We start from the raw sequence: 24,459 nt of genomic DNA on the forward strand, positions 1-24,459 counted from the left end.
CAAATTTTCTGGACATACCACCTATGTGTGGATACAGTTAACCATTTTAATACAGTGGATTTTTCTTTTATTTGGGGAGGTTGTTTGTTTTAGCAAATGTGCTCCTCAGAAGTCTCAAGTCCATTTGTTGATCTTTGTGATAGAGGATGGGAGCGTCCTAATCAGATGGAAGGATAAACAGCCAAAGATTCAGCTCTGGCATGTGGTTTACATTAGAAGGGGTAGGAGGTACATTCCAGTTTACCCCCTTGTCCCAGTTTCATTATCAAAGCACCATCTTCCAAAGTGTCCCAATTTGGGCAATACATTATAAGGTTAGAGTAGGCTCTAACTTCCTTGTATCCATATCTGTATCTTGGGTCCTAGGTGAGCTTCATGATACAGAGACTTATAACCATCACAGCCAAGTGAGCATATACATGCCAAAAGAGAACAAGAGAAAGACAGACAGATAGTAAGTTCATTTACAAATTCTACCACATGGACAGGTGGGTGGGGAAAAGTAAAGACAGCAATTTCTGCAGAACAACACCTGTCTCCACTTATCGACTCTGCTGCTGTAAGAGTGGAATAAAGCCAGAATGCAACAAGGTGGTTGGCCTGAAACATTGATTCATCTTGTTCAATGTTTCTATGGAGCTGCACAGAAAAGAGATAAAGGAAGAGACGGACATTTGACTCTTAACACACATTTACCCTGTTCTCTATGAAACTAGCAATTTAGTCTATTCAAATTATATATATTTTTTTCTTTTCTGGGGCAGGGTGGAGACTGGAAAGAATGTGGTGGTGCAGAAATTGGTTGGATGTGTGTTCAGTTGCGGAGGAAAAGAGCAAAATTAAAGAACTGACCTTATGCAGTGATAATTCTATGGAAAAAAATCTTTAATCTTTTGTCTAATAAACATTCTACATTTTAAAATTATTACTGAAATATTAGGTAGAATCATGCTATAATTTCTTTCCTTTTTTAAATTTTTTAACACTCTGGAAATGGAACCATAGACTTATTCTGTTGCTTGAATATTACACAGTTCAATCACCAAACATGTCTTAAGTATAATAATAAAGTATTAGAACATATATTAACATATCTTTTAAAACTGTATCTAAATTAACATCTCTAAAAAAAAGCTAGGTCAGCAAGAGGAGAAAATAACTCATAGACACACAGAAAAGGGAGGCTCGGAAAGGCGAGGAACATGACTACTTGATCCTCTTTTAGAGAAGACAGCATCCAGTCATCACAGCTGGACAACATGGCCACTGACATCACATACCTATGTAAGTGGGGTCTTTGGGACCCCATTACCTCTCAGATTTACAAAGGTAAGGAACAGGTCCTGGAGTAAAATGACCATATCAAGGTACTTTCACGGTCTGGAGGTCTGGCCTGTGATCTCTTTGCCTTCCGCAACTGACTCAACTTCATCCCACCATGTACATTCTTCAAATTCATCATCTCCTGGAATTAGACTTTGATCATTCTGTCAGGCACTAAACTCTGCCTAAAAGCTTTGAAAGTTAAAGACATGTCTTTCTCCTGGACAAATGTTTGGAGCAGTCACTACAGAACCATGACAACAGTGGAGGAACGAAAGGAAATAACCTTATTATTACAGGACACTGCTTAAACAACTTAGAGTATGAAAAACCCATGAAGCTATTGAAACTGTGTACCTACTGACATAAAGACATCTACTTTTACTGTTAAAAAAGAAATTAAAAGGACATTATTAAAATATAGGCATATTTTAATATATATGAATATATATACACACATATGTACATAAACCTAGAATATCATATATCAATGCTATCAGCATTTATGTCTGAGATGCATAGACTGAAAATGTTAAATTAATTAAACAAGAATGCTATTAGACTAAGGGGGCTCTAATGCTGTGGTGGCCTCTGGAAGCAAACTAAAATCTAAGCCTGTAAATGTTTCAAGATTACAAAATCAAAACAACCAGTCATTAACAGCCAACAAAGCTTTAAGCTACAGCCAATCAATAATTTCCCTTCTTTGCTTCCACACTTACTTTATATGAGTTTTTGCCCTGCTCCTGTTGGTAGACTGCTCCTAAACACTTCTGGTTTGGTGTTGCCCAATCTGAATCTGAATCAATTTTTGCTCAAATAAACTCTTAAAATATTTAACATGGCTCGGTTTATCTTTTTTTCTTTAAAGATTTTATTTTTTTTAAGTAATCTCTACACCCAATGTGGAGCTCAAACTTACAACCCTGAGACCAAGAGTCATATGCTCTACCAACCGAGCCACCCAGGTGCCCCTCAGTTTATCTTCTAACAATATTTATTTTAATAGTTTGCACTTGTTATCTGTGTTCTTTAATTTCTCAATTTGTGAATATTGTACTACTTTCCAAAAATGAGGGCAAACGGGAGCTGCAGGACATTTCTCATCTGCACATTTGACTTCTTGTCATGTTAGATGCAGAGAACACAGATTATAGGATCAAACACTCTGGACAGCAGTTTGTGAAATCCATGTCAAGGTCTGCAACTGGCTTCTCTGGCCATCTAGAGACAAAGCTCAGTGTAGATTTATGACCAGGAAAAAATATTGAAAGAGCCAATGCTAAATTAGATTGTCTCCCTCTAACCTTATCAAAGAATGGTACTGAGAAGTAATCAGGTTAAATTACTTCTGATTTTGATGATAATGATGAGTCTCATGCACAGTGATCCTTAAAACAAATTTAGGTAGATACTCTTGTCTCCATACTAGAAACACAGAAACTGAGGCCTAGAAGAGTTAAGACACTTCCCATCAATCATGCTGGTAGTCCATTAAAGCTGTGGAACTGGGATGTGAGTCCAGAGCTCTCTGACTTTGGATTCTGAGCTCTTAACTACTACACTCTAACACATGTATATTAAATTACAACTTTACATTTACTTTCATAAAGTTCAATTCCTTACTTCAAAACTGTGAACAGAAAGGAAAATAGATTAAAGACCAGATGTCTGTAAGTTTGGTTTAATGATACATTAATCCCAAAGTACTTTCCACTTCCAAATTTTTTTTTTTAATGAAAACCAGCCATAACTTTCTTATAGTTAGATTTTAACATGCTTCTTATTAAAAAAAAAAAAAAAAGAGTGGGAACTTAAGTATCATCCTTACCCTATATAATCGGGAACAATTAGGACAGGGATTTCAATCTCTCTCATTTCCACCCTCACTACCATACCACCTCTCCTACCCCCACTTCAACCCCCAAAATTTTGCAGGAAAAGAGAGAAAGCTGATATGCCTTCATTTCTTGGAACTGAATAGCCACAACAGAACAAAGGGTAGAGTAGTATTGACGGAAACCACTGAGAATGGTGAGAGACCAATAACTCACGGATAACAAGTCCGCACTAACAGTTTTAATGACTATCTTAATGGTTTAATGGATGGCACTTTAATAGGATTTCTAGTACAATCCTTCTGAAAGCATGTCTTCAATAAATCTGTCATTAACAAAGAGCTGAATTGCTTCACCACATAACTATAGTTTACTGAATCTGAACATAACAAAATGATGGCAGTTGTCATCCTGTATTACCAGTCTGGTCTCAAGTATTCTGTTCACTATTGTGAGAGAGACAGTTAGAGGCTCAAAATGTATGTTGCCAATGAAAGAGTCATATTTATACTTAAAGGATGCAGTAGGTATTAAACAAAATACAACAGAAAGCTCACAATAATCAGTTTATGTGCACAAAGACAAAAGTAGAAACAATAACCGTAATCCAAACACATAGGTGTTTGTGAACACTGAAACTTGAAAGACTCACAGAGTTCTCTTTGAAATAACTCATCAAATTTTGGGTGTAATGAGATTTGGAATGTCCATAGCACTTTCTACATTTGTCTCATATTCATTTATGTTGTTTCATTTCCTATACTAACTTAAAGTTCTTTAAAATCAGAGCTTGCCATATTGTGTCCTTCCGTGTGCACACCTCCTCAATATAAATGTTGAACTGGCTAGTCAGTCTTAGTGAATATTCCTGAATTCAAGCTGTTGGCTCCCCACCTCTTTTTTAAAAGATTATATATTTATTTATTTAGAGAAAGAGCAAGAGTAGGGGGAAGGGCAGAGGGAGAGGAGACAGAGAATCTCAAGCTGACTCCAAGCTGAGCACGGAGTCTGACATGGGGCTCGATCTCATGACATTGAGATCATGAACTGAGCTGAAATTAAGAATCAGTGCTTAGCCAAGTAAGCCACCCAGGTGTTTCCCCATGGCTCCTTTTTAATCTGTCCAAGTCAGAGGTTCTCAATTTTTACTTTTTCACACTGGAATACCTCATGTCTGGAGAGAACATTCTTATCCTTTCTGTTTTTCTAAATCCTAGCTTTCTTTCAAGGTTCAGCTTAAATTATATTGTTCTAATGCACTCCTACCTAGAGACCTCTCCCACACTTTCAAATGTACCCACTACCGTTGGGCATAGTGTGGAGCATCCATTTCACAGCGAACTTTAGTCTTGTAACATTTCCTCATTAAAGTTATTTAAAAACATTATAACTTTTCTTTTCATTTGATAATTTCTTAATTCCCCAACTATAATGTAAGTTCCTGAATAAAATACAGTCTACTATGTATCTTTGTAGCCTATAAAACTGTGGGCCCAGTCCAGGTGCAAGTAACATATATAGATATTATTTTAATAATTTCAGATTTCTGTCTCATTTTCCATGAACGTCTTTTGAAATTGGGAAACTCAATTCTTCTGTAATTATACTTTCACCCCTGATTAATAATGCTAAATCTTAAAATATAAACAAAAATTTTTTAAAAATATTTTATTTATTTATTTGACAGAGAGAGATCACAAGTAGGCAGAGAGGCAGGCAGAGAGAGAGAGAGAGAGGTAAGCAGGCTCCCCGCCGAGCAGAGAGCCCGATGTGGGACTCGATCCCAGGACCCTGAGATCATGACCTGAGCCGAAGGCAGCGGCTTAACCCACTGAGCCACCCAGGCGCCCCTATAAACAAAATTTTGAACCTGATGGTAACAGAGTAATGCATTCTTCAGATTACCTTCCCTAATAATGTTATAAATTCATTGGCTTTACTGCAATTTATATTGATTATCAAGACTACTGAAAATAACTCAGTGCTAAGCTATAGTTCATTAAGGTTTCACAAATTGAATAAGGCCTAGAGTATGTTAGAGGAATAAAAATATCCCTTCTCAGAGCCAAAGTTGGAAAATTTTAAATCGATATACCCTTACTAGGGGGTTCTGTATATGTCTATTTACAAGTAATGCTATATAAAAATAACTCTTTTTTCAAAATTGAAAATATTATCAATCAAGCTATCCAATAGAAGTGAAATAAATGGAATTTTATTCCAGAAAATAAGTATAATTATATTTGTGTTCATTTTCTTTCATATATCTTTTGTTTATTAAGGATAATCAGTAGATTATAGTTCTGATTCTCCTTATATAGCATAAATCTTATTTATTCCAATTTGGGGATATACTTCAATAATTTAATGAGATAGCGAAGAAAATACAAAGAGGCCAAACCATCTTATAAAGAGTAACATGGGTAAAGTAACAAATATAAAAATGTGTTCTAACAGACAAACTTCTTTAATCAATATAGATATTAAAATACAAGTAGATTACCTTAACCAACAATTTATAATAAGGGAAGAACAGACAGAAAGAGATCTGTGTGATATTTAAAGAGCTCATATTTCCTTCTGGAGTTACATATTTCATCCAGATAGAAAATTTTGTTTGAAGTCATTTTTTTTAGTGTTCAATGATTCATTAGTTGAAATTATGACACAAAATACTATGCTTGATAACTGCTCCCACAGCCTAGTTAAACATTTAGAAGTTCTGCCATAGAAACACAATAAAGAACAATGTTGTTCCCTTAATCTTAATATACGTTCAGGTAATGCAATATGAGAAAGAAAAATACGAGTCTTCTTTAAAATGAGTCCAAAAACCTGTAAGTTTTAAGGATTTCTTTTTCTGTCCAAGAAATTAGCAAATTTAGACTTTGAAGGACAGATTTTAGATAGCTTCTAGCACTCCAATTAGGCTTCTAAACCACTGAATTTATTGAATATTAGAAAACCAAAAAATCCCATCACGGTGAATATAACAAATACAGACTAAAATCCAAGCTGAATTACACTGGGGTAAAACTTACAGCTTCGTGATATGGGAATCTTTATCAAAATCTAGTTTGGGAGCTTTGGCCTAATGTTAGCTAAAAAAACTGAAGGAAATTTTAGGTTCAGAATCTAAGAGCAACAATTATGTATTATTCATCTTTGTAGCCCCCAAAGCCTAGCAAAGTACCTGGCCCATAATAACTCGGTGAAAGTTTGTTGTATGAGATGAACAGAATGCAAAGCTGGAAAAGAAAAGAGATCTCCAAAGAAGCAGACATTCATGTTCTTGGAACACTTTTTAGAAATAGCCAATTTTTAGAATTGCCTTCTGTTGTGTTCACAGGGATATTTGGAAGAAATGAGCAGCTTTGTCTCACAGAGTTCATTGGTCTATTCTCTAATGAAAATTATAATCTTTGCTCTGTGGCTTCACAATTTGTTGCTGAGGAATGATTATAGATCAAAAACAAAAAGATTACAACTCTTTTCAAGAGCAAATGAGTAGCAAGAGCAGATGAAGTCTTGAGGAAACAAAGAAAATATTTTAATGATAAAACTGCAGAGAGATAAATAGTGAAACTACTAGTCTTTGTAAAAGTTGCTAAATTTTTAGCATTGAGGAAAGGTGATTTTTCTTCCTCTTAGAGTTGACTCTGAGATATGAATACTCCAGATCACTTTTCTTCATAGACTATGAGTAGAGGAAAAGTGAGTTCTGCAACCAGCATTCTTCCACTCCTTCATTTCATTCAGGGCAGTGAACGGAATCTGTGCACAGAATCCTTGTCAGGAAGCTTGATCTCTTGCACTGTTCTAATGATATACTGTCCAAGGGAGGCCCACCAAGGAAACCCAAAGGTGGATTCCCTACCTAGATGGAGAACCACTGCCCATCAAGTTGTCACTTCCATGGGCCCATAGTTCCTCTCTTCCCACAGGATCTCTGCTGCAGTTCAGTAATAGTATAACCTATTGAAGCACCTTTATTCATAGGTTGATAAATGGTGTCCATTTCAATATCATGTTACACTTGGGAAGAGGGAGCTGCAAAAAGCAAACCAGGTTCCTGCTTCATCTTTGAAACATTCCCACATTCATTTAAGAAAAATTACCATGCTAGTCAAAAGGATACCCTGATAAAAATGATACATTCCTTGCCCTGAAGAAGCTTTTATTATTATAGTGGAAGACTCACAAGTAAAACAATGAAAACTGCAATCCTTTGTAGTATCGGGGACTCAGGTACGGCAAAAAGCAAATAAAATCTGCCCCATAGTGATGGGCACCTGTCTCATCTTAATTCTGGCCTTCCATGCTCAAGCTACCCTTCTGTTTGAAGACTTCTGTCTTCAAACAACTCCCTAGTGTCATTGGTTTCCTCCATCAGTTGTTTAAGAACAATGCAAACAAAAGAAATACAAATCTTCACCAAAAAGGGGGTGTCCTTGAATCTTTATAAAATACCCATTCAAAGTAAATCCACTGAATTGTACATTTTAAGATGGTGAATTTTATAATACATGAATTGTATCTTAATAAAATGATAAGGAAAAATAAATGTATTTTTTTTGCTAAGAACCACTGTTCCTTTCAATAAATAGAAATCGCCTTTCATCAAATAATTGATAGCCACCAAAATTTTTAGTACTGTTTTTGATTTGGGTACCCATATAGGAAACAAAGCTTCTTTGATGTTTCTAAATAACCTAAGTTTAACATGTATGACTATAGCTTTATTTACAGAAAACTTCCCTCTTTATTCATCAGTTTGTTCTTGTCTAGGAAGTCTACTTAAAAAAAAATCAGCTTTTGCATAATGTTAGATGCAAAACTGGTTAGATGATTTCAGCCACATCTCATTCAGCCATATCACTTATTTTTTCCCAGGAAAAAATGTCTTCTCTTCGGCGAAAAAACAGGGGTGGACTAGATTCAAAGATTTTAGGAATCCTCAAATACAACTCCACAGTGGAAACTTTATGAAACTAAATTCAAACCTCTGAAACTTTGGGACAGTTTTCTTTTTCTTTTTTCATTTTTCCCCCTTTCGTAAGATAATGGGAGAATCCGTGAGCTGTGACAGGGAGGATCAATATGAAAGGAATAGAAAAGAACAAAAAAGGAAATCAATGCCCAGTTGCACAGCAACACCCACCAACTCCAATACCTAGGCTGAAAATTTTTATTCTCCTCATGTCTCAACTGATGACAAGGAGGTCAATTAATTACCTTGGCAGGGGGTGGGGGGACCAGACTGAGTTCTACCTTTGCTAATGCAGCACCCTAACTGCTCTTAATACAAAGGGAGGCAGCATTTCACTGTTTGTTAACCATCTTAATTACGGTTTCTCAATCACTTCAGCCACGTCAGCACTCCCGAGTTATAGAACACCAACAGAAGAGATTGAACTTAAGCTTGTGAGGAGTGGGTAGAGGCATCACCACAATGAGAAAACAAAAAGGGAAGCTGGGCTTCAGAACCTTATCTTTATAATCCGTACTTTTAGTTGTGTTTTGTAGTAATCAGAGAATCAGAATTCCAGGCTTAGACAAAGAGAGAATCTAAAAAGGTTACCTAGTGCAATCATCCATCTGAAGCCAAACTCCTACCTCGTCAATCTAGCTTATTATATGCTAGTTGGCATACTGTTCAATTTCACAGAAATCAAAGCTAGAGCTAAAGAAACCAAAACCAAAACCAATCAAACAAACAAGTAAACAAACAAAAACAACAACAATGGACCCTGAAACTAATGGAAAGAAATATAAGTAGGCAAATTGTATGTATAACTCTTCCGTCTTGAAATACGGCAAACTTCGGATTGTGAAGTTAACAGCTTTTATCTTCTCAAATCATTTAGCAGCTTTTATATGAAATTAAATTGCAGAAACTTGAAACAGGATTTTGCATAGATGAAAGATGTTTTTAAAAGTCTTCAGGCAAAATGACACTTTATATAGGTTTAATATATTTACAAAATTTATCGTAGTGAACAAGTTTTCCTTTCATCATGCATGGGTCTTATCTAAATTAAGTCGAAATTTGGTGATATGTAGAGAAGAGGGCATTTTGTCAACATTTAAGTCTTCTCTTCTTTTAATATTCAGGTTAAAACAAGTAAGTAGACTCTGGTCTATAGTTTAAAATGTCAAGACAAGAACAAGTCAATATTAACAATTCTCTAAGAGAGTTAAAACTGGGTCTTTATATCTTGTAATCCTTCCAACATTTGCTTCTGCTTTCTCTCCACTTTATTTACCCAGGGAATTGGTCAAGATCAGAAAACAAATGCTGTCACCATTATGTAGGAAAATTTATAGAGTCAACTTGATGAATTGATGGTTTCTAGTCCATTAGAGTGCAATGCTGGTTTTTTTTGTTGTTTTTGTTGTTTTCAGGTATAAACTGTACCTTACATCATTTTTAAACTTGCTAATTTATAAAACAATAAAATAAAAAAGAACATAAGGGGGAGGCTGGTTATAAAGTTTCTTACCCAGAGGAAACCAAGTCCTTTTTTGTTGTTCAAAAATGTCCATGATATTGAAAAACAAAAATAAAATTATATGAATCAGAAATTTGGGCTAATGGGGCCACTGGGTGGCTCAGTGGGTTAAAGCCTCTGCCTTTGGCTCAGGTCATGATCCCAGGGTCCTGGGATCGAACCCCGCATCGGGCTCTCTGCTCAGCAGGGAGCCTGCTTCCTCCTCTCTCTCTCTCTCTGCCTGCCTCTCTGCCTACTTGTGATCTCTGTCTGTCAAATAAATAAAATCTTAAAAAAAAAAAAAAGGAAATTTAGGCTACTAGGTCTTATTTGGGACCAGAAAATACTCATGAATATTATGCAACCATCTTAGTGGATAATGACATAAAATGTCTTATTTTAAGACTATAATGAAAATGGTTGTGGGAAGAAACACCAAAGGGAACTATTTATAGTAGTCAGAACATGACTCTGAAATGAAGCCATGTGGGTTCATATCCCCATGCTGCCACTTAACTGCTGTATGGCCTTGGACAAGTTACTTAACTTCCTTGAGTTTCAGTTCAGTCCCTTCTCTTGTAACACAAGGATACTAATAGTACCTATTTGGCAGGACTGAATGAGTTAATATATGTACCATGTTGTGAAGAATGTCTGCCATATGGTAAGTGCTATACACATTTGCTATCATTATTATTGCTGCAAAGCTCTTTCTAGACTGTGAAGCCCTAGGTAATATTATCACCATAATATTAAAATGTTATATAGTTTAATATCAAAGAAGAAGGTATGAAGGAATATTTTGCAGACGGGAGTAGAGGGGAGGGATGAAGAAGGGGGAAAGTGGGGAGGTGGGGAGAGAGAGGGGAGGGAATTAGGGTGACAGAGGGGATGGGGGAAGGGATAGGAGGGAATGAGGAGAGGGGTATGGAGGAGGAGAAATAAGGGGATGAGGGGACTTAGAATGAATTAAATCAAGAATCTCCATGAGCCTCCGGCTGGAACTTGAATGACAGATAAATGTCCACTATTAAGGAAACATACTCAGTAAGTGAGAAATAACTCAGTTCTGACTATGCTGCATGTCTGAACTTTTTAGTTAAAGCCAAATACACCAAATGCTATGTCTGTGATGACTAAAAGACTAATGTTTCCCAAGGCATTGCTAAATCCATAAGTTCATATAATGTATTAACACTCACATCTTTCTCTCATCCTCTCTGTACTCCCCAAAATGGTGGCATGGTCAACAATTTTTTTTTTCCTCATGTAGAATGACCAACTGTTTAGCCAGAGTAGAAAAATCATGGCAAATAATACTACCACACTTTTTCTTACATCTAAAAAGAAATAAGTAACGACATTCCTATTATGTGGGGCAGCAATAGGCTCTCCTGGCCCCAATCCCTTCCTGCAGCATTGTTCAAATTCTCTCCAAAGCTGTGCTCACGAGTGCCATAGATATAGATGGATTCATTTGATTTCGGGGCGGGGGGGTTACTTACAGCTTTAGTAGTAGAGACAGGAAATCATTTCTATGACTTGAGAGTACTTTTAAGATCACCTAGCACAGACCCCTTAGTGTTGATGTTACTACTTTTCAAGAGTATAATCAACTTTCCTGTCTCACCTCTGAGCAGCATGACCCTGATTTTGCAGTGACAAGCACAGAACACACTGGAGTCCCTTGAATAAGCCATGTCCCTTCTCATCTCCATGCCTTTGCGTGTGATCTCCCTTAGCCTGGGATCTTGCAATCCTAGCAAACTTCAGTGAGTCTAACTTGCATGCTCTCTGGAAAAACTTCAGTACTGTCCCTTCTTAAATTTTCCCCTCTCACCATCACCATGTCGTATAATTACCACTTTTTTCCTCTTTTTTTTTTTTTTTTTTTTTTTCTTGAAGACTATTTCCTTTTATTTCCCCTTTTTTTCTTTTTTTTTTTTTTTTTTTTTTTTTCCTGGAAGACTATGGACTTATCCAGAGCAAAACTTGTTTCTTGACTTTTTTTTTTCTTACTTCCAAGTAAATGTTTATCAAACAAATGAAGGCATTCCAACCGCTTCTCTTATAAATAAGGAAACTGAGATTGGGGGAGTTAAATAGCTTGTCTAGGGGCATTTGGATTCACAGCAGAGACCCAAGGCAGGTTCTACTCCTCAGTGAAAATGAGCTTTTCTAGGTACTTCATGTGGATTTAATTTCCAAAAATTCCATTACATACAAAATATGAAAAGAACATGCAAATATCATAACCACCATCCAATTTCATCACTGCTCACCTTCTAATTGCTTTCATAGAGCCCATTTTTGGGAAAAGAAGAAGGGACTCTTATACAAATAAAACAACTTGGGAAAAAATGCAGTGTTATTAAATGACTAACAGGTAGGTCTTGAGTTTAAAGTTCACAGTACTGAGGGCCACTACTGTTTCCTATGAGTCTGCTTTGTACAGAGAGACAAAGAAGCAAGGCACCTGACATATAGTCATTGTCATAACAACCTTATGAGTAGGTTAATATCCTCATCTTAAGTAAGAGAGAATCAGTGCACAAGAGGTGAAGTCACTTGTTCAGAGTAGAGCAGCACAGTGACTAACTGGCAGAGTCTAAATATGAGCCTTATTTTCCTTGACTTCCAAGGCTCTCCCCAGCATCTGATACTGTTTCTCTCTACATGAACACACCACTCTCGCCCTAAAACTGCAACTCCATTTTAAAATCAAAATAAAACAGAAAAAAAAAGCCTCTTTTTTAGTTCTTGCTACAGTTTCTTTGAAGTTGAAAGCTTGTTTTGGCACTAGAAATACTTCAGGATTAATTGTTTCCTGAGAGCTTTGAGCTCCACATGGGAGCAGGTGGAAAGACGATTTGGACAATGTCCAGTGATGGTCAAGGGCCAATTAGTTATGGTGAACTTGTGTGCGAATAGTGATTGAGAAACAAAACTGGAGTTGTAGGACTTTCCCTCTAGATGAGCATGACTCCCAGAAGGGAAAAAAAAAAAGAAAAACAAAACATTAAAGGTCCAAGTATGAAAAATAGGGAATTTAATATTGGTAAGGAAAATGTTTGAAATTAAAAAAAAAAAATTGAGCACAAGAATATTTCAAAAGTTCAAATAAAAATTAGCTTTGAAACTTGAAAATTTGGTTTGGTTGCAATTTAAGTTCTAATAAGTACAGAATTTCAAAGAGAATAAAAGACTAAACACATAGGCACACCCTGGTTTGGGATGTGTTTCTTCTAAGGTGGACTGCTGTTTCTTTGTGTCCTACTAGATTTGCTTACAAGATGCAGAATGGTAGCCAGCTGAGAAGGGACTGTGTACTTTTGTATCTTACTTGGTGAAGCTGGTTCCTAGCTATGAACCAAAAAACAAAAACAAACACGCAAAACCAAAAAAACCCGTCTTCTTAGATTGGCAACTGGCAGGCCTATCTTTACTATAAAAAACTGTAGTGGGAGTTTAATCAGTAGGTAGTTTTGTGTTAAATCTGAGGGGGTCTGTATTAAAATGTATTCACTTCTGTACTGTCTAGAGAGAATAACAGTCTATTTTCTGAGAGAAAAGTTCTGAAATAAGGCTTCACTGCTGATACATCAGCTGGGATGTCAACTGAGAAAAGCAGCTCTTTTTAGAGAAAGACATTCTTTGTTCTTTTTGCTCCTGTTGCTGGTACTAGCAATTGTGATCACAACAAAAGTATCTGTGAACTGTAAATTTAGTGAGAAATCGATCCAGACACACATTTTGTTTAATAATCTGCTGCATGACCAGCGGTGGGCTTGCCACTGTGTGGCTGGCAGCATGCCGAGAAAGCATAAACGCCTGACCAGGAGAAGCTTATATTCTAACACAGGGGATGATCTGAATAAAAGAAAAGGCAACATAGTAAGTGCTAACTACACTGCAATAAATTAACAAGTTTTCTTTCTTTCTTTTTTTTTTTCTTCTCTTAGTATTGTTTATTTTACCGAAATAAACCAATTCCTATGGATTTGACCAATGCGAGGGATGGGAAGAGTCCACGGTTTCACTGAGTCCTAATACAGGATTTTTTTTTTTTCCCACATTTTAACATCTCTGAAATTGATGTGCATCTTAAAAGTGATGGTATGTATTTGATGAAACAGCTACTAAGACGAGTAAGCACTTGTATCAGGGACTCTGCTAAGTATTTCACGCATATCAATTTATTTTTAATTACATAGGAGGTAAGTACTATGATTACTTCCTTTGCAGAGATGAAAAAAGTAAAATAGAGAGGTTCAATTATAAGGTCACATAGCTTGATCCAGGGTCCAACCGTAGGCAGACTGATGCCAGCACCTGTACCCTTAGCCACTGTGCCACACTATTCCCATCATTAGCTCAATGAGCAGAGGGCCCTGAATGGCAGTCGAGGGGTTTGGACCCAATATGGAAAATGTACTTAAGGGAATGGGTAGCACCTTTCTCACCCAAGCTCCCTGTCTTAGAATACCAGGAGATTCTACCTTGGAATTATAAACTTATCCTTTCATTCCCATGAAGGCAGTTGGTTCATCCGTCCCAGTATAAAAAACGTGTTACTACTTTTTATTTTATGAAGTCTTTTTTTTTCTCATTCCATTATACAAACTACCATAATTTGCTCAAAATTAAAAAAAAATTATCTCATGTGACTCATGTGTCACTAATGTTTAAAAATGAAGGCTTTTCCCTGGTCTATTCTACTGTTCAACTTTACATAAGAAATGAAAACAGATCTCTGTCATACTACTTTCTTACTTTAGAAAGTTGCAGTGCTTTCAAAGCTGGGAAAAAGTCTCTCTGTGTGTGTGTGTCTAGTTTTTTTATTTTTATCTGTGTAATGCTCTAATGCATGTCCATCCTCATGAGTTTACACATAAATTATAAACTAATTAAAAACAGAAATGACAAGTGGTTTTGCATTATGAATGCTTGGAGGTTTATGAAACATTTAGTAATGAAGGCTTTAGCCCTACATTTAGGCCTCACTCTGGAACACACGGTCAAATATACCAAAAGCCTATTTCTAGGGAAAATAGAATATTCTCTTCTGTGGTTACTCTTTTGATGACAATTTTGTCCTTCTATAAAGAAATATAATATTTACCTCTGGGAATGAAGAAATGGTCTATGGAGAAAAGAAATGCCATAAGGAAGCATGTCAGGAAAACCTCTGGGTTTTCCCAGGAATAGGCATGGAGTATAAGCTAGTACCCATGACATTTTCATAGAAATTTTCAGTATAAATATTGATCTAGTTGAAGACTTAGGCTTCTGGACCCTGTAAATCAGGCCACAGTAAGAAACAAACAGTAAAATATTTAGGTCTTTAGAGCAGGTGGGTTAAGGTACAGTATCCTTTTAACAATAAGAAGGAAGTTTGTGGCCTGGCTCAGACCTATTCCAGGCACATGTATGACCTTGAGCAAGTCACTCCCTTCTCAACTCTTTTTCTTTACTTCTGAGATGGAAAGTTTCAACCACATGGTCTCTGTGGTCTATTTCAGCTCTCAGCACTTAAAAAGATGACACAAGCAACATTTTTTAATGTGTCTAAATATATATGTTCTTTGCACCGTCTTGATATACTTCATTACTCATGAAGGAAAGAATGTATCTTTTTCTGTTACCTGTCTCACTAGAGTGTTGTGAAGATTTTAGCCTTCTAGACAAAGGTGCACATACATGCTGTTATTAAACCAGAAGGACAGGACACCGCTATCTGGAATGCTTCAGATAAAAGGCTCATTATCATCTGTGCAGACAGGAGATGCGAGAGTGTTGCCATGAGCACAGGAAGACAATCTCAGCCCATCTGGATGCTAAACGGTGGAGGACACTTGAGCGCTGAGATAAAGATAATACACATCCATAGATGGCAGCAAGGACGCTGGGACTGGGTTTTTGTGGTGAGAACAAAATAGGTCAAAGGTCGGCCTTCGAGAATCACAGTTTCTCATTCTGCGCTGATCCAACAAAAAGACTGCTCTTCAGACTAGCTTTAGTGTGTGTGTTTAAGACAACACTACTCAAAGAGGTAGTGATGATTAATTTTAAATTAGATGTTGGGTAACTATGTCTATTTGTAAGTCAGCTGTTAGGAATTTGGAAGGAAGTGTGAAGTTGTGACTATATTTAAAAGGAGGTTATTGTCTCAATTCAGGTATAAAATGTATAAAGTACCTACAGTACATCATACCTGAAGTATTGATATTGGGCATTATTTCTATGGGGAACTGCAACTTGAAGACCAAATTGGGAGATGGTTTCACATCTCTGACATTATAACTTTTCTTGCTAGTGACCACTGGGTTGCCTCTGTGTAGGGGTCTTGACCAATGGGGGTGGAGCAAATACAACCAGTCAACAGTGAACCAATGCTGTAGAAAAGAAGGGACTTATCTATATAACCAAGAGATAAAGCTGTTTCCAAGTCATTAGCTTCTCACAATACAAAGGATTGTGGCACCCATGTGCAGAAGTGAGAATTCTAACAATGTTATTTGCATGTTTAAGTAATTTGAACATGTAAGAATCGATTTACACCCCCCTAGTTGTTCTTCCTGTCTCCAGTTTCTCCTTTATTTCCATTATATACATTGCTGTAAGATTAATTTTCCAATAAACCGCCATGCAAGTGTGCTCTGTTTTCTCATCATACTGTGAAACACTTTTGGCATAGGACTGATTATATTTTATTATAATTTTTCATTGACATGTCTGTTCAATGAGGGAGCATACTTAACACAATTTATTAATAAATGCATAAAATTACCTCTCTACAAAATCTTTCATCAGCTATGTAAAAATAGTGCAACTTTTCAGCTGTCATTATTGACCCCCTTCTTTTACACACACACACACACACACACACACACACACACACACTTCATGTGTGTCCTGAAATTCACACATATATACACACATATTCCCTAATTCTCATAGCAACAGATTTTACAGATGAGAAACTGATAGGGTTATATTATTGTGCAAAGCTACAGGCATACCAAGTATTCAAATCAGAATACAAATTTATCTGAGTCCAAAGCCCACATTCATATTCTTTCCACCATTAATCCACCCATGCTTGCCAATGGTAAGTCTGGCAACGAAAGCTCATTATAATTCTTGGCCCACTTTACTTTCCTGACTTCATTTCGCCCTACTCTCCACAAGAAACTATTTGCTCCATCATAGCAAGTATCCTTAGTGCTTCCCCTGACTCTACATACACTAGGGTGTCTTGTTAAAATGCAGATTCTGTCTCAGTAGGTTTGGGCTAGTGCCTAAAGTTCTGCATTTCTACAAGCTCCCAGTGATGTGAATGCTGCTGTTCTGTAGTCCATACTTTGAACATAAAACTACAGAGCATCTTTAAATGTACCTTTGATCCTTCCCTCCACAAAATGGTACTCACTCAGTCTTTTTCTTCCTAGTTCCACTACCAAAACTACCTTTTCTTCAATGCTGTTCCCAGTTCCTCATCTCACTCTGATCTTTGTTAAATCCCAACAGCATTCCATTTCATTCCAGTAGTATTTGAGATTAGCAACTTGGTGTTCTTTTTATTACTTTTGCATGTATATATTTGATTTTGCCTGCTAGACTTCTCGGAAGTAAAGGTTTCTTATAACTTCTGTATTCCTCCCATAACTTAGCATAGTGCTTTTTTGTAACACTTTGGTTGATAATTATTGGTTCTTCCTTCCCGCTCACAAGCCCCTTTCCATAATAACTTCCCTCTTTCTAATCCAAGGAAGGAGAAATTTGTATATGGGTGGACTGTTAGTAGCTATGTCCTCATATGTGTTTCCATAACAAAATGATTTAACTGGAGTTCAGAGTTTGTTCTCTGGCATTTGGAACTTGACTGGAAAAAAAAAAAAAAGGTGTCTTTCTTCAGGAGCATGCTTTGTTAATGGAAACATGATCAGAGGTCATATTTTCTATATGTGGATGGGAGAGACAAAAGAAGTTGGCCTCACAAGGGGAAAAATGAGGTCAGTCCCGATAAAAACACAAGGATGAAAACTTTAAAGAGGATGTCAGGAAATCCAGACAACAGTTCTTGAAGCATATCTATATTGTTAGCCTTTGGCTCTATCATAGATAATTTATAATAAATAAATCTGTAAAAGATAATTTATAATAAATAAAGCAAACTCCTCTTTTTCCCCCTTACACAATCTGTTGGAGCTTGTTACTTATGGTCAGTCTAATAAAATAGGATTTATGTATACGGTATTGATAATGTTAATATTGACTCTGATGCATGTCAAATGAATCTTAAACATCGGTTTATTTGCTATTTCAGGGGTTCCTGAAATGAAAACTGGAGGATGATGCTCTGTCATATATTACCCTAAACCAATGATGTTTCTTAAATTAAAGTCTTCAGAGCACCTGCATCAAAGTCACCTAAACTGCTCTTTTAAAATGGACATTACCTAGGAGAAAATATTCAAAAATTATATATCTAACAAGGAGTCACTACTTCAAATGTACAAAGAACTCATATCACCCAATAGCAAAAACAAAAACAAAATTAAAAAAAAAAATCCAAGCCAATTAAAAAATAGGCAGAGGATCTGAACGCACATTTTTCCATAGAAGACATACACATTGTCAACAGATACATGAAAATGTGCTCAACATCACTAATTACCAGGGAATTGCAAATCAAAGTACAATGAAGTATCCCCTCTCACCTTTGAGAATGACTGGCATCAAAAAGACAAGAAATAAATATTGGCAAGGATGTGGAGAAAAGAGAGCCCTTGTGCACTGTCAGTGGGAATGTAAGTTGAAGAAGAGCTATCTGTATCCTCATATCCACTGTGGCATTATTTACAATAGCCAAGACATGGGGACAGTTTGAGTGTCCATTGATGGACTAATAGATCAATAAAATGTTATATATATATATAACATTTTCTTATATATATATGTGTATATATATATATACACATATATATATTTCATTCATAAAAAAGAAGGAAATTCTGTCATTTGTGACAACATGGATGGATCCTGAAGGCAATATACCAAATGAAATAAGTCAGACAGAGAAAGATAAGCACAGAGGAAGATAAGTATGATCTCACTTATACATGGAATCTTAAAAAAACAAACTCAGAAATAGAGAACAGATTGGTAGCTGCCAGAGGTTGGGGTGGAGTGGGGAGATAGGGCAAAAGGGTTAAGGGTGGTTAAAAGGTACAAACTTCCAATTATAAAATAAATAAGTCCTGGGGACATATTGTATAACAAGATGACTAGAGTAAATAATATTTTATATTTGAAAGTTGCTAAGAAGATAGATCTTAAAAGTTCCCATAAGAAAAATTTGTAATTATATAAGGTGATAGATGTTAACTAATTGCAGTATTCATTGTGTATTACACACACACACACACACACACACACATATACATATATATCAAATCATTATGTTGTATACCCCAAACTAGTAAAATGTTATATGTCAATTACATCTCAATGAAAGGGGAAAAATAAATAAAACAGACATTCCTGGTTATCATGGCTGACTTACTGCACCAGCATACCTGGTGTTAGGACCAGAAATCTGAATTTTAATTACACTTCCAAAAGATTCACAGTCATTAGCTAAGTCTTTGTTTGGTGAGACCCATATATACTATTCTGAAACAGTTCAAAGATTCAACAGCTAATGCAATGGCTTTGACAGATACCAACTTTCGGGAAAATTTTACTCCCCGCATTCTAGATCGCATCCTCAAATTCTGGCTACTTAAATTCTAGTGAAACTTTATAGTCACATATCAGAAAATGGAAACCGGAAGTGTTTATAAATATTTCCAAGATGGAGTGTTCTTGCTACTAATTTCTCAAGTTCTTTCTCCCAGGTGTCATTAAATTCAATGTCTGAGCCCAATTTCCTTTACAATAAAGGAAGTTCTCACATGATCTAATAATGCTGGTAATCTTAATCTATTTACTCCTATTCTGACCTCAGAATCAATGTAAACAGCCTCCATGACTCTAACCTCTGTTTCAGTCTTAGAGTAAAAAATTTAGTGTCATGCCTCTTGAGAGGTCGAGTAATCATTAATTCACAGTGATTATGCCAAAATAATTAGATGTTTGAAGATAATGTGCCTTGTCTTTCTTCCATTTTCTTCACTAAAAACTAGTTTAAAAAATCTATTCATATTTATATGAAAGATAACAAGTAAAATAAAAATTTTTTTGGAAGTGTTGCTCTGTGGCCTAAAATATTACATAGAGGTCTTTATCTTATTATCACAAATGAATAAAACACTTAAATATCTCCTTCATGGCTGTTAAGGCACAGTAGAGTCAATTCATGCCCAGGGAGCTTTAATCACAGACCATCGTCATGATAAATGGTGAAAGTCAGTGTGGGCTATCATGTCAAGGGCTACTGGGGGAGTTTTTAATGGGAACATTGACAGCATGCAGTTCATAACTACTTTTAAGGAGCACTTCTGACTTAAAGGCTAAATGAGTACCATTACAGTATCTTTATGTGTGGTATTTCTAGAGAAATTCCATTTTAAAAGGAAGCTGGTTACTGTAGTTAATGTATATAACAGATTTCATGAATGATGCAAATATTGTCTGTGGTTTAAAGTTATATTGATAGAGCGTGAATTACTTTTAGGTTTAGCTATCAATTTTTAATTTTTTGTAACCCATTATATCACCCAAAATCTCAAATCAAGTATTAAAGTGGGGCCATGAAGAAAATAGCACATAGCAAGAGAATAAGAAGAGCCCTGATAACAATAAAGAGAAGGTTGAAAAGGTAAAAGATTTCTAAATGTTTCTTTATGTTGTCTCAGGTAGCACATATCATCTGATTTGGTTATTTTCTTTTTTAAACTCAATTTGCAGCCTCAAGCCCTAAACTAGAACCTGCAGAAACCGTTTTTAAAAAACTACATAATCTAAAAATAGCCATTATGACCAAGAAGAACAGGGAAGGAATAAGAAGCAGACAATTTGAGAAAATAACACAATTCACAACCCAATGTGAGTTTCCTAAAATTACCAGTATTCTTATGAATTCTGGGAACAGAATTAATATAGATAGATAGATAGATAGATAGATAGATAGATATCTTGGCAAATCAGAAAAATATAGTCCCTTTGTGTTCTATTGAATAGTTGACAAAGATGCTGGATATTCAAACAGAATAAAAAGGCTATCTGGATATTAAGGGTAGAGGTCTATGGGGCTACAAATATGTTTTGCTTAGCACAATAATTTAAAATAATGAAAAACTGACAATTTGAAGACTTCAGAAAGTCCATGCAAATATCCAGATTGCCACAGGCCCCACTGCTTCAGATTTTCTTACATGGATCTTCTTCACATACTTGATACCCATCTAGCCACTTGAGGATGGGGATCCTCTTAGAGGTTCTCTCTGAAAGGGGAGAATGTTAGAACTCAGGGCACCTGGATGCCTCAGTTAATTGAGCATCCAACTCTTGGTTTGGCTCAGGCCATGATCTCATGGGTTCTGAGATGGAGTCCTGCAATGGGCTCTATGTTCAGCAGGGAGTCTACTTGAAGATTCTCTCCCTCTGTCCCTCCCCCCATTAGTGTGCACAGTTGAACACACATAATATCTTTCTCTCTCTATCTCTGAAATAAATAAATAATCTTTAAAAAAAGAATCCTTTAAGAATATTAGAAGTGGTAGGAACTAAGAAATCACCTAGTTCAAAAGCCACATTTAAAATTGGTATAACAGGCACTTGTGGCGATGAGCACTGGGTGTTGTATACAAGTGGTGAATCACTAAATTTTACACCAGAAACTACTAATAGACTGTATGTTAACTAACGAGAATTTAAATAAAACCTTGAAAAAAAAAAGCTGATACAACAGAAACCAAGAGGGGTAACAAGGATGTGTTTTAAGACTTTCCCATTAAGCAAATCAATAGAAACTCATTATGGCAGTATTTGGACTGCTCAGGTACCCAACAATCTTTTGTTGTTTGGCACAACAACAAGACTTTTTTTGGTACTTTTTTATCTTGTACTAAGTCAAATTTGAACAAAAAGAATAATGGTGGCTCAGTTATCACTTCATGAGCTGGTCTCAGTATGAGTTCCTGTTATTGAGCAATGCCAGAAATATCCAGTTTAAAAACTTTCTGCTTGATAAATACCACAATATCCAAATACACACAAATATATGAAGACTTTTCATTTACTTTCATCAATAACTCACACAGAACTTATAAGGATTCTGGAATTTTAAGATATTATGTAAGTATACTATATTTTAAGATACTAAATAGGCAACTTTCCAGGAACATATTATGATCTTAATATTAATTCTAGCATTATTTTAAGACTGAAGGGTAAAATAATGCATATACATGTGTGTACATTATTAAAGGGTTTTCAGGTCAAGGAAAACTATACAGAGAAATCGACGTATTCCCTGTCATCTCTCTTTTTCAGGGAGGCTTCTGGCCATGAATTAATTCATTCAATATTTAGCACCCATCTGGTATACAAAAAAGCTTATCAAGTCAATATATCCTATGGACTTAAAACCAGAAAAGAAAATCAACCTCATTAAGTAAGACTGAATATAAAATACTCAACACGTCTTAAAACTACAAGTACTATATTGATTATGTAGACACTTTTCAATTGCCTATTTACTATCAACTTTTCTATCTGATTCAGTGTCATATTTAAAAGAAAAAAAAACACGAATGAAGTCAGTTTTTAAGAATAGAGTAAAAAGAAGAGGGTGGCAACTCTTGAAATTACTTTCAAGGATAAGTACACTGAAATACCTCATATTCCTGGGAAAACTTCAAGTTGTCATTTGCTTTCAACCTTTCAATGTGATCTGCAAGTTCCAAGATAGGAATTGGAGGATGGCTAGCCATACCTATTAAAAGGAAAGAAGAAACACATTTGAAAACAAATGAAAATGATGGTGACTCTTCCAAAATACAGAGAATACTATCGTTAGAAATGGCCTGAAATATGTGAGTAGTAAAGATGTTTAATGTGAGGAAGCAGGCAGATAGTTTGGTTACTCAAAGCAGGACATGCTCTGGAAGGATGAATTTTGTAGCCAAATGAAAAGTCACCAAGCATAATCCGCAAACTAACACTCCTAGTGTAAAAGAAAGCGTTATTGTGCTATGAATCGATGCAGTCAGCTAGCGGAGAAAACTGACAGTCGGGCTTGATGTCAACTTCTGCTTTGAGTAATGACTGTTACGTCATTTCAAACTCCTTCTCCTGCACTGTGTGAAATGGAAATCGTGTGGAATTAAATGGTGTAAAGTGAACTAAGAAAACAGACACTGAGAAAGGCCTAAAAGGGAAAGAGTAGTAGCTTGATAGGAAACATAAAGTGATTTATGCATAATCAAGGAAAACTAACTTGAAGAATGAAGGTTACCAGGGTAACCGGAATCATCTGAACCTGCAAAGGAAATGATGATGTAAAGAAAATAAAATAGAAAGAAATTGTTAAAAAAATGAAATGGATAGTCTGATATACTTTTTTTAAAGGACTGATAAAAATGTTGTAAGTTTTTAGAGGATTCACTAGACATTGAGACTTGATTAAGATTGCTTTAATATTTCACAGACCTGGAGGTGACTGACATTCACATGCAAACATGGACACAAAGAATGACATGCACCACAGTTCATAGACGATAATCACTAATGACAAAATCAGACACCAAACTGAGGTTCAAAAATGTTTCCACTAGTAGCAGATTGTAGAGGTTGGGGTTATGGCCTTCACCTGGACACTTATAAATGGCCACACTAACAACTTTGTGGTATTTGCCCCAGGTCCCCATTATTCAACCACCAGTAAAACCTACAATCTACTTCAGGTGTAAACATCTTTGTCCACAAATGGGAAATGAAAGCAGGAGAGTGACTAGAGGGTGAAAGGACAGGGAGGGAAAGGGGGTGGAAAAAGAAAGAAAGCAGTGACAGGGACAGCACATCTTAGTTCAGTCTGCCAGCTGAAGTGATAAATTAGTTTCACAAATTCTGTTTAAAATAATCCACCACTAATTTTGGTGATTCCTGTGTCTTTCCACTGTTTTCTCACTTTTCACGTGATGTACATTCTATTTCTCTGTTATTAAATTTTAAAGAGTACCATGAAAGAACATCGCTGACTCATGTCTTAGGGATAAAAATTCCAGCTGGCTAGAAAAACTTGAACTAGCATGCCCCCAGGGAAGACTCTGAAAAGGAAAAAGAATGGGGGAGGAGCTCAAACTGGAGGCCATGTTGACACTGCTGTCCTGGGACTCTTTGGAAGGTATTAGGTTATGGAATAGTGACCATTAAGTCAGCAAGACATGTGATTATTTATGGGCATTTTAGAAATTGTGCCACTTATTGAAAGCCACCCAGTAAGTTCCATGATCTCAAATGTCAAATTATCAATGGTTCTGGTAAGTTAAATAAAAATCTCTTTCACTTCTTCCAGATAATCATTTTAATACAAGGTTATAATAGGTGGTGTTTTAGTGTTTATAGCTTCCAGTCAACTATAATATTAATGGAAGATCTCATAAAAATGAGTTGGCTTAGAAATAGAAACTCTTTGTTGCAGATATAATTAGGTCTTTGGACCAAAATGTTGGAGCCCACTTCTGGAACTTTTCCATATAAATGGTGGAATCAAACTAATTTACATTCTGTGGAGGGAGTAGGTGGGTAACAATTAAAGTGATCTTAATTAAAGTGATCTTATCCAGATGAGGCACCCC

At 36.0% G+C, this 24,459-nt stretch overlaps 1 protein-coding gene across 1 annotated transcript in view; it reads right to left on the reverse strand.

Moving 5' to 3' along the window:
* LOC111156597 (protein tyrosine phosphatase, receptor type D) overlaps positions 1-24,459 on the reverse strand; it is a 406,803-nt gene that overhangs the window by 90,915 nt on the left and 291,429 nt on the right. The window contains exons 25-26 of the mRNA XM_022517585.1: positions 23,100-23,141; positions 22,498-22,595 (exon numbers count right to left, since the gene is read on the reverse strand). Of these exons, the coding sequence (XP_022373293.1) occupies positions 22,498-22,595; positions 23,100-23,141 (140 nt within the window). The remainder of the gene's footprint in view (positions 1-22,497; positions 22,596-23,099; positions 23,142-24,459) is intronic.

This window comes from Enhydra lutris, unplaced genomic scaffold, assembly GCF_002288905.1.
Source record: "Enhydra lutris kenyoni isolate GAN:26980312 unplaced genomic scaffold, ASM228890v2 scaffoldscaffold47, whole genome shotgun sequence".
NCBI lineage: Eukaryota > Metazoa > Chordata > Mammalia > Carnivora > Mustelidae > Enhydra > Enhydra lutris.